The sequence below is a fragment of the Myotis davidii genome, unplaced genomic scaffold, assembly GCF_000327345.1.
Source record: "Myotis davidii unplaced genomic scaffold, ASM32734v1 scaffold58, whole genome shotgun sequence".
Classification (NCBI taxonomy): domain Eukaryota; kingdom Metazoa; phylum Chordata; class Mammalia; order Chiroptera; family Vespertilionidae; genus Myotis; species Myotis davidii.
In genome coordinates, this window is record NW_006289754.1 from 195,232 (window position 1) to 214,601 (window position 19,370).

Here is a 19,370-nt window from a genome sequence, read left to right on the forward strand (position 1 = left end):
CCTTCAAATAAACCCCCTTCCTTTTTCTCTAAAAATCTCCTGTTTACCCCTCTGTCATAGTGAGCTTTTGAGTTCTTCCTACAGGGCCAGTCATCGTGCTATTCATCTTCTCATTTTTACTATTTACTTTTACTAATTCAAATCACATTTTTTCAGAAACCTCATTAAATCTCATTTTTTTCATTTTGATGTTTTCATAATTTCTGTCCTCTTTTTTTTCAGTTACTATGAATGAGTGAACAAGACAATGAAGAGCCGAATGAAAACTCCCTACTCTTTAATCTAGTTCCCTTCCATCCCAACCCGTAGTACAGCATCTCTTAGATGCACATGTGTGTTCATAATTTATACTATGTTGTTTGTATATAGCAAAGACCAGTGGCTCCTTCAGATTAATACAAGTGATATTTATTTTTATCCAATCTTATTGGGGCTTTCATAGGACCAATCAGGAAATGCTCCCTGTTATTGGCAGTTTAAAGCAGAATAGCAGGTGAATTCTGCCCTCTCTACATAACTTGCAGAAATATGAGGATTGATGTTTACCTGGGATGAATATCGCAATTCTTTTTCTTTTATTCTGTATTGATTTGTCTATTATTGAGTAATTCACGAATCCTCAATCCCCTAGGTTAGAACTTGTCTAGTTGGTCTGTAGGTCCAATGAGCTGTTGGATATTTGTGCGATCTATTGCTCTTGGCTGTGTTGGAAGGATCAAAATGCTAAATTAAGCTGAATATTAAAAGAACCTTAGAGCTCACAAGAGTAAAATTATAAACTACAATTTAAGACAAGTTGCCCCAAATGAGGGACAACCCTTTTACAGTCAAGCTAATTTTTCCCTGGTATCCAGATGATGGCTCTTTCCTTTTTATGTTTTGTGACTATTACAGTGTTATGAGGGGCCTGGCATTGGGAAGGGATTCTTTGTGATAAAAAGACAGGTTTTTTTTGGTGTGTGGTTTTACTAAAATGCCCATTTTGGTAGCACAGTTGGATGGTCATGTTTTCTGATTCCTGTGAAGTCCAAAGCACTCACTTAAACCTGGAAATCAGATTAAGTTTGGCCTTACAATATCATCTCCAGGACAGTAAAAGGTCAAAGATATTTAAAAATTGTAGGTTTCCCCCAGGAATGAAATCATTTCCATTTTACTACTCTATGATTCTGTTACCTTGTGACTGGATATGTCTGGGAAAGTTAAGATACCTAGAAACAATCATGCTCTCTTTACCCCAAGCCAATTTACTTTTCTTTTTTCACAAATCAGAAATGGTAAATATGTAATATGATGGAGGCACTATCTAATGCTATATGGTGGTAATTATTTTTAAAATACATACAAGCCAAATGCTTTTCTAAAAGGCTCTTCTTAATTGGAAGAATTAAAGGACACTCTCATCGTGAGAGTTGAGACACCAAGCATTCAGGCCACCAGCAGGTGCTATTTTGGATGGGGGTCTTAAAATACCCTCATACTGTGGCCCCATTAAGAGAAACAAAGGGGTAGTAATTTGCTTGGACACAGAGTCTGGGTTTCTGATAATTATCTGACTGGAGCAATCTCCATACTTCAGGAGAGTAGCCTTATTCACTTCCTATTCCTTTTTCTGGGACCATAGACCTGACATCCATGGGGTCTATGGCCCTAAATAGACCTCCTTACCTTTCCTCCAGAATCTGCCATCTGCTCATCCCCCATCCCATCCTGCACCTGGCAGCAGCTGGGAGCAGCTGACAGAGAGCGGATGTCAGACTCACTAACCTGGACCCCATTCGTCAAAATAATATAAATGGGACTGTGCCTGGGCCTCAAGTTACTCACCCTCCTTGTTGTCACAGGCCTCTCTGCCTGTAGACATTCTGAAGGAGCCCAAGATAACTCTGCAACTAAGATGCTACCTTTATACCACTGGCTGGATGCCTTAGTGAGTTGCTGCTCCCCAGGGATGTCTGAGCTTCAGGTCACAAAGGAAGCCCTGTGCTTATGTTTTTCTGAGGAATGGGAATGTGTGGGCTATGTGTGTTGCCAAGGAGTGTTATAAGGAAATACAGATATAATTTAAAAAATCTACATTTTTTCCATTATAGGTGACACGCATAATTTTAGCTTCCATCGTCTTTTTTTTTTCCTAGACTCTTACAAAACCACTCCCAGAGAGTTTTCCTTGCATTCTTTTTGTCTTCCACTTTTACCTTTTCAATCCAGAATACACAGTTAAACTGGTGCAACAGTTTACAATGCAATAGCATTTCCATACCTGGCTTCTATATAGATTTTAAATCCTTACACAAGAATATTTTCCTATTGATTTTTAGAGTGTGGATGAGAGATGGAAAGATAGAAACACATTGATTGGTTGCCTCTTGAATGTGGCCTGACCAGGGCTGGGGCAGGGGAGGAGCTTGCAACTGAGGTAGGTGCCTTTGATTGGAATTGAACCTGTGTCCCTTAGATTCACAGGGTGATGGTCTATCCATTGAGCTAAACCGGTTCAGGCTTCTTGCCTGACGTTTAAACAAAGAACAAAGGACAAATGTTTCAATCAGGTCTGAAAGAACCAAGAAGTCTCACCATTGCCCATCATCCTTAGCTCATCTCCTTTTCTTCCTCTAATCACACAAATTTTGAGCCATATATGCCTATTCACCTTTATGCAAGCAAACCAAATAATTCCACACCTCAGTCCCCCGCCCCCCTTTACTAGGTGTGCCTTCCCCTTGCCCACCTTTTCTGCCTGACTAACTGCTCCTCACCTTTCAGCCTCCTTCTTACCTGTTTCCTTTCTGATTTAGTCTCAACAAGGCAGTTAACCTGCTTTGAGATTCCTCCAGCACTTAGTGTGTACCTATTGCAGCCGCATTACATTTGGTTTTAGTTGTGTATTTACAAGCCTCTGTCCTCCAAAGAAGGGGAGAGATTGTGCACAGTTCATTATGTATCTAGTAATGAGCACAGATTCGTACACAAGCAAACACTGAATAAAATAGCTGAAATTAATGAGTGAAGGGAAGAATCAGGACTGTTCTTCACCCATCAGTCTAAGGGTTTCCATTTGCCTGCCATACTCCTGATTATGTATCTGGGTCAAGGCTCTAAACAAGGGTTTTCTGGACAGAAGATAGGACTGTTTGGCGACGTTTTCCTCAGGCTCCGTGGCTGATTCTTGGTTTCATCAGCCTTGCCCCTTCTCCCTCAGCACTCTGAGCATGGCCTCCCTGATGGGCTTGGATTTCACACTGTAGATGATGGGGTTGAGCACAGGGGGCACCATCAAGTACACATAGGCAACCAGGGAATGTACAATGTGAGGCAGGTGCCTTCCAAAACGATGGATCATGGACATGGTGATGCCTGGGATGAAGAAGACAAAGACAGCAAGGATGTGTGAGACACAGGTGTTGAGGGCCCGGATGCGCTCCGCGGTCAAATGACATGGCCAGGAGCACCGAGGACTCCACCACAGAGAAGGAGTGGAGGAAGAACATCTGCACCAGGCAGGCATTGAAGGCGATGAGACGATGGTCAAACCAGAGCACAGCCAGGGTGGTGGGCATTGTGGACAAGGTGAGACCCACATCAGTGAGGGCCAGCATGGACAGGAAGTAGTACATGGGCTGGTGCAGGCTGGGAGTCCTCCTCACAGCCAGGAGGATGAGGCAATTTCCAGTGAGGGCCGCAGTGTACATGCAGGAGAAGGGAATGGAGATCCAGCCATGAGCGGCCTCCAGCCCTGGGATGCCAATCATCAGGAAGGAAGCTGGCTGGAAGAAGGAGATGTTCACATAGGATTGGGAAGAGAGCATCGTTGGAAGGCAGAAGAAGTCTCCAGAAAGATGTGACCTCTTCAGTCTGGGCAGAGAAAAGACATCGACAGGGCACCTGCCATTAGGAAAACATTTATTTATGCTGTATATGCTTTTAAATGATTTTTTCCCATTTCTCAGTTCTTACTTTGTATTATGAGTAGTTATAAAAATATGCATACATTAGTGAATATGTCCTCAAAACAAATACAAAATGTGGGGGGTAGTTTAACTTCTTCATGATTACCAGAAAATAAGTGACTGAAATGGATTTAGAATTCGGTTGTTTCTAAATTTAATTTCTATGCTTTTTTCACCTTACCATGCAGAGTCTTCAATAAATAAAGTGATGTTTATTAATATACTTTAATATATATATAGTGCTCTCTAAATAATCATTAACACCATCATCATTATCATCATCATCATCATCATCATTGTCGTCGTCATAGTCTTTGTCTTGGTCATTACTGTTATTTTATTCATGCTGCATTTTGCAGTATTTCTAAGTGCTTTCACATAGTTTTCTCATTATTGTCTTACAATAACCTTGCTGATAGAGAAGGGAAATATTTTAACTAAGGTGAAATGAGAGAAATTGTGTAGCCCACCATAGGGTGAGAGCTTTCCCTTGGACTAGTTTTTTAGAACTTCAGATCTTTTTGTGTTTGAGAGGTCTGAGTATAAACCCTGGACATTCTCTTTTAGTCAAGACCCAGTAATGATGAAGTCCCAGGATGAAAAGGAGAATAAGTACTAGGTAAGTTTGGGTAATTGAGGAGACAGTTGATTTTCCCCAGGTCACTGAGGACACTTAAATATATGTGTTCAGCCCTAGCTGGGTAGCTTATTTGGTTAGAGCATCATTCTGATACACCATGGTTTGATTCCCTGTAAGGCTCATAGAAGTAGTAACCAATTAGTGCATAAATACGTGAAACAGCAAATCACTGTTCCCCCATCCCCTTCTCATAGTGTCTCTCTCTTTCTCAAATCAATAAATACAAACTTGTTGGAACCGGTTTGGCTCAGCGGATAGAGCATCGGCCTGCGGACTGAAGGGTCCCAGGTTCGATTCCGGTCAAGGGCATGTTCCTGGGTTGCGGACACATCCCCAGTGGGGGATGTGCAGGAGGCAGATGATCGATCTTTCTCTCTCATCGATGTTTCTAACTATCTCTCTTCCTTCCTCTCTGTAAAAAATCAATAAAATATATTTAAAAAAAGTAAATACAAACTTAAAAAATATGCTCTCTAAATATCCCTTGCCCAGAGATAATCAGCCAGGGTCACTGGATGCCATTGTAACCCAGGCTACACAGTGCTTTTTGAGGAATCAACCCCTCATTCCATTTATGTAGCATTCCCCACAACCTTTACTATACCAGCCAAATGCTTTGTTCAGCCCCTTCCCACACACATCTTGAGGCCTTGATTTGCCTTTGAATGTGCATCCCTGTAAATAATCAGCACTGACATCTGCTCTAGCTGGAGGTCCACAGCTGCAGGGCCAAGGACCCAAAGTTAGAATTTCTACAGACACCAACTGAAACACATCAATCAAAGACATACATGCAGGCACTTATAGTGCTCAGAGGGTCTTTTCTAATTTTAGTGTTTGATGCTGGGCAAATACATTTATTAATTTATCAATCATTGAATATCTCTCATGTTCCAGATATTAGACTTCTCATTTTTGGTTGTTTGTTTGAAAATTTAAAATCAGAATTCAGGTCTATTTGGCTTAAATACTGTGAAGTCTTACACTGTTTGTATTGGCCATGACAGTACTAGATGCTGGAGATTTGTAAGGTGTGGAGCTGGTTGGACCAGATGATCTGAATGAGCTTGTTCTCTTCTTATGTTCCATGGTGACATGATTTGGAGCCCTTCAAATAAAACCCCTTCCTTTTTATCTAAAAATCTCCAGTTTACCCCTCCATCATAGTGAGCTTTTGAGTTCTTCCTACAGGGCCAGTCATTGCGCTATTCATCTTCTCATTTTTACTATTTATTTTTACTAATCCAAATCACATTTCTTCAGAAACTTCATTAAATCTCATTTTTTTCATTTTGATGATTTCATAATTACTTTTCTCTTTTTTTCCAGTTACTATGAATGAGTGAACAAGACAATGAAGAGCCGAATGAAAACTCCCTACTCTTTAATCTAGTTCCCTTCCATCCCAATCCATAGTACAGCATCTCTTAGATGCATATGTTTGTTCATAATTTATATTATGTTGTTTGTATATAGTAAAAACCAGTGGCTCCTTCAGATTAATACAATAGATATTATTTTTATCCAATCTTATTTGGGTTTTCATAGGATCAATCCAAAAAATGCTCCCCTGATATTCATAGTTTGAATCAGAATAGCAGGTGAATTTTGCCCTCTGTATATAACTTGCAGAAATATGAGGATTAATTTTTACCTGGGATAAATATCATAATTCTTTTACTTTTATCCTCTATTGATTTATCTATTTTTGAGTAATTCAGAAATCCTCAATCCCTTAGGTTAGAACTTGTCTAGTTGGTCTGTAGGTCTGATGAACTGTTAGATATTTTTGTGATCTATTGTTCTTGGCTGTGTTGGAAAGATCCAAATGTAAAGTTAAGCTGTATATTACAGGAAACTTAGAGCTCACAAGGTTGACATTATAGAGCACCATTTAAGACTGTTGCCAAAAATTAGGGACAACTCTTATACAATCAAGCTAATTTTTCCCTTGTATCCAGGTGGTGGCTCTTTTTATGTATTGTGACTGTTACAGTGTTATGAGGGATCGCATTGGGAAGGGATTCTGTGTGATGAAAGTTCAGGTTTTTTTTTGGTGTGTGCTTTTACTAAAATGCCCATTTTGGTAGAATAAATGGATTGCCATGTTTTCTGATTCCCATGAATTCCCAAAGCAGTCACTTAAACTTGGAAATCAAGGTAGGTTTGGCCTTATATTATTATCTCCAGGACACTAACAGGTCAAAGATATTTAAAAATTGTAGGTCTCCCCCAGGAATGAAATCATTTCTATTGTATTACTCTAAGACTCTGTTACCTTATGACCAGGTGTGTCTGGGAATGTCAAGTTGCCTAGAAACAGTCATGCCCTCTTTACCCCAAGCCAAGTACTTTTCTGTTTTCACAAATCAGAAGTGGTAAATATGTAATATGATGGAGGCAGTATCTAATGCTCTATGGTGGTAGTTAGTTTTAAAATACATATAAGCCAAATGCTTTTCTAAGCGGCTCTCTTTATTGGAAGAATTGAAGGACAATCTCATAGTGAGGGTTGAGACACCAAGCATTCAGGTCACTGGCAGGATGCTATCTTGGATGGGATCTTAAGATACCCTCATACTGTGGCCCCAATTAGAGAAACAAAAGGGTAGTAATTTACTTGGACACAGAGTCTGTGTTTCTGATAATTATCTGACTGGAGCAATCTCAGTGCTTCGGGAGAGGAGCCTTATTCACTTCCTATCCCTTTTTCGGGGCCATAGACCTGACATCCATGGAGGTCTATGGCCCTAAACAGACCTCCTTACCTTTCCTCCAGCTTCTGCCGTCTGCTCATCCACCATCACATTGGCTCCTGCACCAGGCAGCAGCTGGGAGCAGCTGACAGAGAGGGCATGTCAGACTCACTAACCAGGCACTCTTCTTCTAAATAATATAAATGGGACTGTGCCTGGGCCTCAAGTTACTCACCCTGCTTGTTGTCACAGTCCTCTCTGCCTGTAGACATTCTGAAGGAGCCCAAGATAACTCTGCAACTAAGATGTTACCTTTATACCACTGGCTGGATGCCTTAGTGAGTTGCTGCTCCCCAGGGATGTCTGAGCTACAGGTCACAAAGGAGGCTCTGTGCTTATGTTTTTCTGAGCATTGGGAATGTGTGGGCTATTGTGTGTTGCCAAGGAGAGTTAAAGGAAATGCAGAGATATAATTTAAAAAAAATCTACATTTTTCCCATTACTGGTGACACTCATAATTTTAGCTTCCATTCTTTTCTTTCCAGACTCTTACAACAACTTCCAAAATGTTTTCTTTGCACTCTTTTTCTCTTCTACTTTCATCTTTTCAATCCAATATACACAGTTAAACTGGTGCAGCATTTTACAATGTAATAGCATTTTTATGCCTGACTTTTATATATTTTTAAATCTTTACACAAGAATATTTTCTATTGATTTCTAGAGAGTGTGGAGGAGAAAGGGAAAGATATAGAGAAGCACATTGATTGGTTGCCTCCTGCATGTGGCCTGACCAGGGCTGGGGCAGGGGAGGTAGGTAGGCTTGCAACTGAGGTAGGTGCCCTTGATAGGAATTGAACCTGCGTGCCTTAGATTTATAGGCTGATCATCTATCCATTGAGTCAAACTGGCTAGGGCGCCATGCCTGACTTATAAACAAAGAACAAAGGACAAATGTTTCAATCAGGTCTGAAAGATCCAGGAAGTCTCACCACTGCTCATCATACTTAGCTCATCTTCTGTCTTTCCTCCAAGACTCACACAAATTCTGAGCCACATATGCCCACTCACCTTTATGCAAGCAAACCAAATAATTCCACACCTCAGTTTTCCCCCGCCCCCCTTTACTAGGTGTGCCTTCCCCTTGCCCACCTTTTCTGCCTGACTAACTGCTCCTCACCTTTCAGCCTCCTTCTTACCTGTTTCCTTTATGTTTCCTCTCAACAAAGCAGTAAACTCTCTTTGAGGTTCCTCCAGCACTTAGTGTGTACCTATTGCAGCCTCATTACATTTGGTTTTAGTTGTGTATTTACAAGCCTCTGTCCTCCATAGAAGGGGAGAGATCGTGCACAGTTCATTTTAATATATCTATTAATGAGCACAGATTCGTACACAAGCAAACACTGAATAAAATAGCTGAAATTAATGAGTGAAGAAATGAATCAGGACTGTTCTTCACCCATCAGTCTAAGGGTTTCCATTTGCCTGCCATACTCCTGATTATGTATCTGGGTCAAGGCTCTAAACAAGGGTTTTCTGGACATAAGATATGACTGTTTGGCCATGTTTTCCTCAGGCTCCGTGGCTGATTCTTGGTTTGATCAGCCTTGCCCCTTCTTCCTCAGCACTCTGAGCATGGCCTCCCTGATGGGCTTGGATTTCACACTGTAGATGATGGGGTTAAGCACAGGGGGTACTACCAGGTACACATAGGCAATAAGAGCATGCACAATTTGAGGCAGGTGCCTTCCAAAGCGGTGGATCATGGATACACCTATGACTGGGATGTAGAAAACCAGAACAGCTAAGATATGAGAAACACAAGTGTTGAGGGCCCGAATGCGTTCTTTGGGAGCAGCCAGACCAATCACTGTATGAAGAATCAGGGTATAAGATAGCACAATAAGCAGGGAGTCTACACCCACTGTGGACAGAACTACATACAGCCCATAAAGGATGTTCACAGTAATGTCATCACAGGCCTTTTTCATGACATCTGCATGGAAACAGAATGAATGGGACAGGAGGATCTTGCCAGGGCAAAAGTTCAGTCGCTTCAGTAAGAAGGGTACTGGGAATAGGGACACAGTGGCTCTAGCCACAATGGCCAGTCCAATTCTGATGATGACGTTGTTTGTGAGGACAGCTGCATAGCGCAGGGGGTTGGAGATGGCCACAAAGCGGTCAAATGACATGGCCAGGAGCACCGAGGACTCCACCACAGAGAAGGAGTGGAGGAAGAACATCTGCACCAGGCAGGCATTGAAGGCGATGAGACGATGGTCAAACCAGAGCACAGCCAGGGTGGTGGGCATTGTGGACAAGGTGAGACCCACATCAGTGAGGGCCAGCATGGACAGGAAGTAGTACATGGGCTGGTGCAGGCTGGGAGTCCTCCTCACAGCCAGGAGGATGAGGCAGTTTCCAGTGAGGGCCACAGTGTACATGCAGGAGAAGGGAATGGAGATCCAGCCATGAGCGGCCTCCTGCCCTGGGATGCCAATCATCAGGAAGGAAGCTGGCTGGAAGAAGGAGATGTTGACATAAGACTGGGAATGAAGCATCTTTGGAGGACAGATTAACTCTAGAAAGATTTGACCTGAAACTGGGCAGAAAAATAAGGAGATATGACAAAATTAATGGAAACACCCCAATTCTCATATTAGGTGACTGGGTTCACAAACAATACCAAATATAAAATGTATAGATTTAAAAATATACTGCAATCTTATGATTCTTGTCTCCCCCCCCCTCCCCAATATGTGGGATATAAATCATAATGCAACAAATGGACAAATAACAAACAGACAAATTCATAGGTTCAGACAATAGAATGATGGTTACCAGAGGGGACGAGGGGTGTGGGCAGATGAAGAAGGTAAAATGGGTCAAATATAGGATGATGGAAGGACTTGAGATGGTTAGCACATAATGGAATATACTGACACTGTATTATAAAGTTGTACATCTGGAATTTATCTGACGTTATTAACCAGTGTTACCCCAATGTATTTAATATAACAGAATACTGCATCTAAAAGCAAGCTAGTTAATAACTACATTTTAACTTATTGACTATAAAAGTATCATTTCATAGTGTGAAACACTGATCTCTTCACACATAGATTAATAAAAGAACATAGGAGATACCACCACCAAATACCTTTTAGCAGAGATTTCTTTAGCAACCACCAAAAATAGGTCTGTGAGCAAAAAGAGTTTTAGTCTGAACACTGGGGTGTACAGTTATGCCATATTTAGCCAATAGCATGGGCTTGCTCTGAAGGTAGGAATGACTTTTTTTTTTCTTTTCTTTTAATTTAGGTGTGTGGGGGTTGCTTCTAGAGCTGAGGATTATGCATATTCTAGTTGAAGACTTTAAAAGGAAATAAATTTGCCCGTAGTATCAGTTCTGCATCTCCATTCCTTCTCTCTCAGATACTATTTTGAGCAAATATGAAGCTCTGGTGGAACTCACCCCATTCAAAGATGAGCAACAAGCAGAGAAGCCCAACAGAATTTGAACAGATGTATTTTGTAAAAAGTCAAAGGGATAAAAGAAGTTACAGATATGTGAAAGTACTTTTGGAAATAAAGAATTATTCAGGAAAGAGCCTGTCCAAAACTTTCTTAAATAAGGAAATGATTACCCAAATTAAATTTTTTTTGATATTAGAGTATAAAAATAATCTGGAATCTAATGAACAAAATAAAATGATGAACAAAATAGAAACAGATGCCTGGATACAAGGAACAGACTGATAGCTGCCCGACGGGAGGGGGAAGGTGAAGGGATTAGCCAACGAACATATATGCATAACGCAGACACAGACAATAGTGAGGTGGTGGCCAGAGGTAAGGGAGATGTGAAGGATGTGTGGAGGTGGGAAAGGGGGTGGAAATAGGGACATCTGTAATAGTGTCAACAAAAATAAATAAAAAACAAAACTGATGATAACGCCAGATGGGAAGAGGACTTGACACATTGTCTCATCCACTCCTCTTCTCTCCCCAGAAATGTGGTCTGGGAATCCAGTTCATCTCTGACCTGTAACTCTCTGAACCTCAGCTAGGCAGCCTCCTCAGACCCTTTTTTTTCAAGCAAGGGATGAGACTACTGTCTCTTTTATTGTCCAAGACCGATTTTTCTTCTTCTCTGCATTATTTCCAGACCTGCCCACTGATATCTCCATCTGAGGCTAAGGTGCTGGCAGTCACCCGTCTAAGAAGTGAAGAGGCAGGTGTGTTGGGGCCCCAGTTACTCACCCTGGCTGTTTCCCAGGCTGCTCTGCCACTCCACATGCTGCAGAAGTCCAGGATGTCTTTGTGGCAGAGGACTTGTTTTATCTCAGAGCACAGAGACGCCTTAGTAGCAGTGCCCAATCTTCAGGGAAGGCGAGGTTTGGGCCACAGAGGAAACACTCCACTCAGGTTCCTGGGGAATAAAAAAGTTGGGGAGTCTTTGGAATCAGGGGAATTGTGTAGAGGAAGTAAACACTAAATGCGAAAGAGAGACAGAATCATAGACTCTACAATACCCCATGAGGTTTAAATGATGACATTCAGAGATTACCAGCTTCAAAGGCCCATCTGCATTTGAAATCTTTCCAGGACAACATTCCTGGTGAGGCTTCAGGATGAGTCCTACAGGAGTTCCCAGTCTTTGCAGTGGGTAGGGATACAGAGTGATGTGTTGTGAGCCTAGAAGTGTTGGCCTAACCCAGGCTGAGGGAGTCAGGGAAGGCTTCCTAGAGGAGGTAGAGAGGGAGCAGACTTCTGAAAGGCCCACAAACACTGTTCTAAAAACTCAGCTCTCATTCTGGTACAGACACCAGGACTCTGGGCTTATAGCTCCAGACTTGGCTGACAAAGATTGTGCCCACACTTCTAGCCTAGGACTGACCTAATGAATCAGGCAGGTACAAGGGGGGGCTTGAAGGGGGGCATGGACAGTGAAAAGAACATGAACTGTTAGAGAATTTACCAGGCAACTGAAAAATACACAGGAGTACTCTGAGATTCAGGATAAACCCATTTATTTCCAGATGCACTAGTACCCTGACTCAGGGAAGCCTGTTTTCAAATCCTGAGCAAGCCAATATGGAGAAAGCTTTCTCTTTATACCCTTTGGTTTCTTTGTCCCCCAAATATGGATAAGACTTCCAGACCTTTTGAGGGCTTTGCAAAAAGCCCCGTGATGGGGGCCATGAGACCACACTTAAAGGCCTGGCCTAGCACTAGCGCTGAGAACCTCCTCTGGGGGTTGTGTATGGTTCATGGTTTATGGCCCCTGTAAAATGTGAGTATTTAGGTAAACAGTTCTTGCAAGACCAGATAATTAAGGAAGGGGCAGTGACTTGATTATAGGCTAACAAGATAGTGCATTAGGGATACTGATTAACTAGGTACAGAGTCAGGCTGCTAGGCCACCAAAAAAAGAGAAAGTCTTATTTTCCTCATCAGAACTACAGAACCAGTCAGACACGGGTTCTAATTCTTGTTCTATTTCTCATCACATACAAGGCCTGTCTCTGTTCTTTCTTCACCCCCAAAATAGCTGTGGCCTCAGATGTTTCATAAATCAATTTGGACTAAGGTCATTGACCTGGAGCTGTTTTCTATGGACCCATTCGACTTCTCTTCGACTTTGATTGCACTTTCCCAGCTGAACGGGGTCCAGCCTGTCTACTTTTTCCCTCTTAAGGGAAATTTTGTATGTATATATATTCTCCTGCTCTGTAGGTGGTCTTTTTATCCTTTCAACTGAATCTCGATATAGCAACAGGTTTTAATCGGAATGAAGCTCAATTTATGAAAATTTTCTTAAATAAATTATGTTTTTGGTGTCAATACTAAGAAAGCTTTGCCTTGGATCCTGAAGATTTTCTCCCATGTTTTTCTAAAAGTTTTAGATTTATACTCACATTAGAAATTTTTTTACATTTAGATCAGAGATCAATTTTGAGTTAATTTATGCATGTATTGAGGTACAAGTAAGAAATAAAGTTGTAATATACTTGAAGTGTACAATGTGATGATTTTATATACATATACATTGTGAAAGGATTCCCACCATTGAGTCAATTACATATTCATCACTTCACATATTTATCTTTATTTTCTGAGACTATTTAAGTTCTATTCTCAGCAAATTTCAATTATACAATATTGAATTATTAACTCTCATAATCACATTAAACATTAGATCCTTAGAAATTTTTTTTTATCTTATAACTAATTGTTTTGTTCTGATAAAAGAAAGCTCATTCCAACCTGGCTGGGACCTGGAAGCTCACCTGGAAATTCAGCCCATCCTCCACATCCAGGAGCTGCCTGTTATGATGGAAAGATTAACAACCTTGTTGCAGAAACCAGAGTCATCAGCCCTTTGAATCCCCCAGCCCTTTGCATACTTGCAGGTCTTTGCGAACTCCCAGCCCACATTGCCTGTAAATAGCCCATTTTGCATACCCATTCTTATCCCTTTTACTTCCTTCCCCATGTAATCTTCCTCCTTCTAACCAATATAAGCAGCTGATTTATAGTGGGGGAGAGGGGAAGGAGCAGATTTTGTGGATGAACAGCTGCTCACCCATGCTGCTGGCATTATTGGAATAAGCGCTCATATACGGTTCAACCCTGTCTCTGCTCAATTGGCTCAAGTAGTGACAGGCAGCCCTGGCCCACTGATTGTCCAGTTACACTTAGACCATGTGCGAAGGAGCTCCCGCTCCTGCAGGAGGAGTGGAAGGCTGTTGGACTCATCTGAGGCAGAGATGTATTCCACATGGAAGTGATACCATGCAGTATTTGTCTTTTTCTGTTTGGTTTATTTTACCTAACACAATGTCTTTCAGATTCATTGATCTGGTCGTAAATGGCAGGATTTCCTTTTTTGTTTTTAAGGCTGACTATTGTATAACATATATGTCACATTTGCTTTATCCATTTGTTTATCGACAGGCACTTAGGTGGTTTCCAATATCTGGGCTGTTGTGAATAACACTGCACTTAATATGGGAGTATAGATATCTCTTTGAGATAATGATTTCAGTTCCTTTGGATATATATCCAGACAAAGTTGGGATTGCTGAATCATACGGTTTTTTTTTCTTTTTTTTTTTGAGGACCTTCCATATATTCTACAGTGGTTTCTCCAGTGACATTCTCACCAACAGTACACAGGGTTTCCTTTTCGCCATACCCTTGCTAACACTTATTATCTCTTATCTTTTGGACTCTATTTGACACTGTTAACACAAAAAAAACTATTGAAACCTGTAAAGAATTCTTGTGAGTTTATTTGAGCCAGACTGTTGACATATGCTGGGAAGCAGAACCTCAAGGAACTGAAGTAATGCTCTGGAGAATGATGGGTTACATTTGTATTTATACATTTGCAATCAAAGGAAAGGGATGTGGGTGAATTACAAGAAATCCATTGGTGATAGACTAGAGAGGCGGGAGAAAGCAAAGTGGGGAAACCCCTGGGATTGGATAAAAAGTAAAATGATGGACACATACTTAGGTGGGTGCAGGAACAGTTAACATGATAATGAAGGAATTTGTGGTATCTGTCCTGGAGCCCAACACATTTGGGGTCCAGAAGTTACAAGTTACCCAGACATTTCAAGGGTATGTTATCATAGATGCAAAAAGACAGATAGGCTCAGTTAAGGTGAAGGTTGACCTTGTCAGTGAAGATACTGGCCTAGGACATAACTGCCCACCATAACTGCTTTTATTTAAAGTTTAATTTCAGACCATCCTTTGTGGTTACTGAAAGATCAGGCAGAGGCCAAAAACCAGGACTACAGGCTTTATTAGAGAAGGACCTGCCGGGCTGCTTCGCAAGGGGAGAACAATAGCACCTGCAGAGGTGGGCACGCCTTTTGAGGGGCAGAATGGGAAGGAATGGGGGCTTATTGTTCTTGGTGCACGCTGATTGGTGGCTTAATTTATGGTCCATATAGGAACAAGGGTTTAGGGTATTTGGCAGGTGTGGATTGGTGGTCCAATGTATAGTCCATATAAGGTACATGGTTAGTCATTCAGGTATTTCCGGGCTGCAGGTTATGTCATACTCCACCCACCAGTTGGGGGAAGGGAGGATCTATCAGTTACTTTAGGTCTCTGAGTTTGCAAGACTGCCATGCAGGCCTTCCCTGAGCTTGCCAGGTTAGCATGTGGTCCCTTTCGTCCACAACACTCACTACAATACCGTCTAGTCTTTATTTTTGGATTCTCTTCACCTTTTACAGGGCCTGGAACACTGAAATGATTTTTGAATATTTAACATTGAATGACATCAAAGAAATGACTACTAAGCATGACTTTTGGCACCAGCTAAAGAATTGGTGGTGATCACTGTGGGAAAGAAACTCAAAAATGTGATGCTGGTAATCTCTGGTCATAAACATATACTGAGAGTAAATCTTGCCTTCAATTATAAAAAAGGCTGGGGAGAGCTCTCTTACTAGAAACAAAAAAAGATTATGTTCTGCCCTTATTTTTTGTTAATCCAGTTTGGGATAAATGATGTACTACTGAGATGGAAGCCTCAATGAAATTACTGGGGGATGTACTGTCCTACATATGGGGCAATCTCACTCAGACTCTGACTCTCAAGGGGACTTGGCTACCTAAACTAGTGCCCTTCACTGACCAGGCCAACATAAACATGGCTGGGAACGGGACAGTGTTTTTTGGTCTTCAGTCCCTGGAGACACTTTTTCACTGGGAAAGATATACTCACTCTGATGAGCAGTTGCCTGAGTCCCAGAGTTCTCTCACCGCAGCACAGTGGCTGCCTGCCTGGGGCCACCTCTATTAGTTAACTCAGCTCTCAAGCACCCAGAGGGCATCCTCCTGGAAGCTCTTCCTGACCAATGGGAACCAGAAGGCAAACACTCGCTCAGAACCCTAGTTCATGTGAACAAGGAATAAACAATGGCCATACCCCACTTTAGTTTGCCATCTTCTAGAATACAGTGATTTTTTTCTGGAACAGCTTTAAAAACTATGACCTTTCTGTTGGTCTTCATCCTCTAGTGCATAAGATCAGTCATTTCAATCCTATTTAAATCCCACCTCTTTCATCCACCATACTATTCCCTTCCTTTTCCCCATCCCCCAACCTCAGACCTGGTACTGGTGTGTGTAAGACCCAGGGGGCAGAGGGGCGGGGGGCGGGGGGTGGAAGAGGGGAAAGGCCAGTTTTTAAGTTCCACACTCCCAGGTTAATGTGACTCAATGAGTGATTTAAAAACAAACTCTGTGTGACTTGCTTGTCATATCAGAACACACATTTCTATGCTTCCAATATCCTGTCAGGCAGGGATTATTACTTGCCTCCTCCATGGAAGTAATAATAACGAATACTTATTGACTACATACTTTGTACTAAATACTATCCCAAGTATTTTACATGGATGATTGTACACAATTCTCATAAAACTCTTGTGGGTAAGTACCGTTGTCATCCCTAATAAACAGATGAGGATAACAAGCCTCACAGAGGGTGAATTGACTTCAAAGTCACAGAACTGTCTGCTCTTTCTGTTGAACTGGGCTTCCTTTTAGAGAGCCTGTGACTACTCCTGGGGTGGGCAATCCCCAATCTTTGAGAGCAGGATTGGTTTTTGGAAAGAGCCTTAAGTGGTAGATTCAGGGAGTAGGAGATTGAGTTGGTACCATGTTTGGGAAAACAGCAGGTGTGGCCTCAGGGAAGGGGTCCCTGAAGGGTTTCAGCTTTACAGGCACTTTGGAACTGTTCTTGGCTTCTTAATGCTCAGAGATTACATCCATTAGATAAGGCCACTCACCTAGTGGCAGAAAAGAAACAATAGCTCAGAGCTCCCAGAAGAAATAATAGCTCAGAGCTCCCAAATCCCATCCCAGGGCTATGTCTCCCAGTAATGCAAGGGATTAAATATCATCCTCTCTAGGCCACTATACTACCTGTGGTAAAAAGAAGGAATTCTTACCATTTGCAACAGCATGGATAGAACTGGAGAGCATTATGCTAAGTGAAATAAGCCATTCAGAGAAAGATAAAGATCACATGATCTCACTCATTTGTGGAATATAATGAGCAACATAAACTGATGAACAAAAACAGATCTAGAGACAGAGAAGCATGAATCAGACCTTCAAACCTCGGAGGGAAGGAGGGGGAGGTGGGGGTAAGGGGAAGAGATCAACCAAAGGACTTATATGCAAGCATATAGGCCTAACCAATGGACACAGACAATAGAGAGGTGAAGGCATGAGTGGGGGGTTCGGGGGGCGGACCAATGGGGCGATAAGGACCATATGTAATACCTTAATCAATAAAGAGAAAAAACTTTAAATAATATATTTTCTTTAGTCCAATATAACCAAAATACTAGTACAATCATTTCAACATGTTCTTGACATAACATTGATAAGGAAATAGTTTATTATTTCTTTGGTAAGTATTGTAGTAAAACATATAACATAAAATTTATCATTTAACATTTAAATTTATTTAACTTTTTTTAAGTATACAACCTAGTGGGGTTAAGTATATTCACATTTTTGTACAACCATCACCACTATCCATTTCTACAACTTTTTCATCATCCAAACTGAAATTCTGTATCCATTCAATAGTAACTCTTCATCCTCCCCTCCCTTCAGCCCTTGGTAACCTCTATTCAGCTTTCTGTCTCTATGAATTTGCCGATTTTCTATACCTTACATAAATGGAGTCATACAATAGTTGTCCTTTTGTGTTTTGCTTATTTCAGTTGACATAATATTCTCAGAGTTCATCCATCTTGTAGCATGTATCAGAATTTTGTTCCTTTTTTAATGGTTGAACAATATTCCATTGTACGTGTATACCACATTATGTTTATCTGTTCAGCTGTTGATGAACACTTGGGTTATTTCCACCTTTTGACTATTGTAAATAGTGCTGCTATGAATATTGGCATACAAGTCTTTAGATGACTTTTTAAAAATAAAAATCATAGGGCAGCGGGAAGGGTAGGAAAGACAGAAATAGAATATGAATATGTTGGACTTTGGTGGGACACAGGGAGGAATTTGGGAGCAAGATATACACATTTTATTAAATTGTCTGTTTGACCATCCTCTTAGGCATATGGAAGTAGGCAGGAGGGTTTAACGGAGATATAGTAATGAATAGGAAGTCAGAAGCAGATGGAGGTTGTGGGGACCTCATTATTCGGAGTGAGGCCAAAGACCTGAATCTCCACTTTCACAGAGCATGGGCATCTCTTTGTTTCTTTAGGGAAGTTACCTCTTTCTTCCATTCTCTCTCTTTCCTCAGTCCTGTTCTGGCTGCATTGATTGGCTGCATGACTTGACTGCTCTGAGCAGGGAATCATAGTTGAATGATCCGAGGATCCCTCCTCTTAAGCAAGAGCCCACAGGTTGAAATCTCTTCCAAGGTTTGTTCAGTAAAGCTACTGAGGGAAAATGTAGGCCCAAGGATTGCAGTCAGATTTCAGCTTTTCATCAGATCCTGAGAAAAGATTCATTAGAATCTTTACAGTTATACAAATGGTACCTATCAGGATTCCTGCACTGGTGGGAAAGAAGATTAGAAAACCTCTTGTATCTTAAAATAGGGTTTTTTAGGATTCTATAAATATAAAGTCAATAGCCAGGACACTTAGCAAAATTTAAAGTAGAATTTTATTAAATCTTATAGCTAAGTTAAAACTTGGACACTTGAACTGTTTGACAGATACAAAATACATTTAAAAAAAAAGGGAGATACGATTGAGAAGGTGCAAGAGGTAAATAGACAAAAATATTACTCTCCCTTAATCTGGAAAGAAGCAGGATGTAGAAAATGAAGAGTAATCTGGATTTGTTGCCCACAACAGGGCAGGGTTAACTCTCAAAACACATAGTCATTCATCTCATTAAGCACACAGCAGAGAGAAAACAGAATTTGCACAGGCTGAGGAAATAAATGGCAGATGTTAAACAGGAAGCAATATAACATGGAAATTAAGTAACTATATTTGATCATCAAATGTAATTTCAAATCTTGGCATAGCACACACAAACTGTATGAGTTATCTT

The 19,370-nt window shown here is 41.2% G+C and overlaps 2 protein-coding genes across 2 annotated transcripts in view; both read right to left on the reverse strand.

Annotated features, from left to right (window-relative positions):
• The window catches only part of LOC102759658 (olfactory receptor 51I2-like), a 6,278-nt gene extending 2,469 nt beyond the window's left edge, over window positions 1–3,809 (reverse strand). The window contains exon 1 of the mRNA XM_015563019.1: window positions 3,413–3,809. Within this exon, the coding sequence (XP_015418505.1) occupies window positions 3,413–3,809 (397 nt within the window). The remainder of the gene's footprint in view (window positions 1–3,412) is intronic.
• A 5,078-nt stretch (window positions 3,810–8,887) lies between these two features.
• On the reverse strand, window positions 8,888–9,850 carry LOC102759942 (olfactory receptor 51I2). The gene has a single exon (XM_006762344.1). It carries the CDS (start codon window positions 9,848–9,850, stop codon window positions 8,888–8,890), a length of 963 nt encoding a protein of 320 aa, XP_006762407.1.
• Between the last annotated feature and the right edge of the window lie 9,520 nt (window positions 9,851–19,370).

What these genes read in the sequence shown, in the direction of transcription:
- LOC102759942 (XM_006762344.1), bottom strand. Translation starts at nt 9,850, where the DNA reads ATGCTTCATTCCCAGTCTTATGTCAACATCTCCTTCTTCCAGCCAGCT.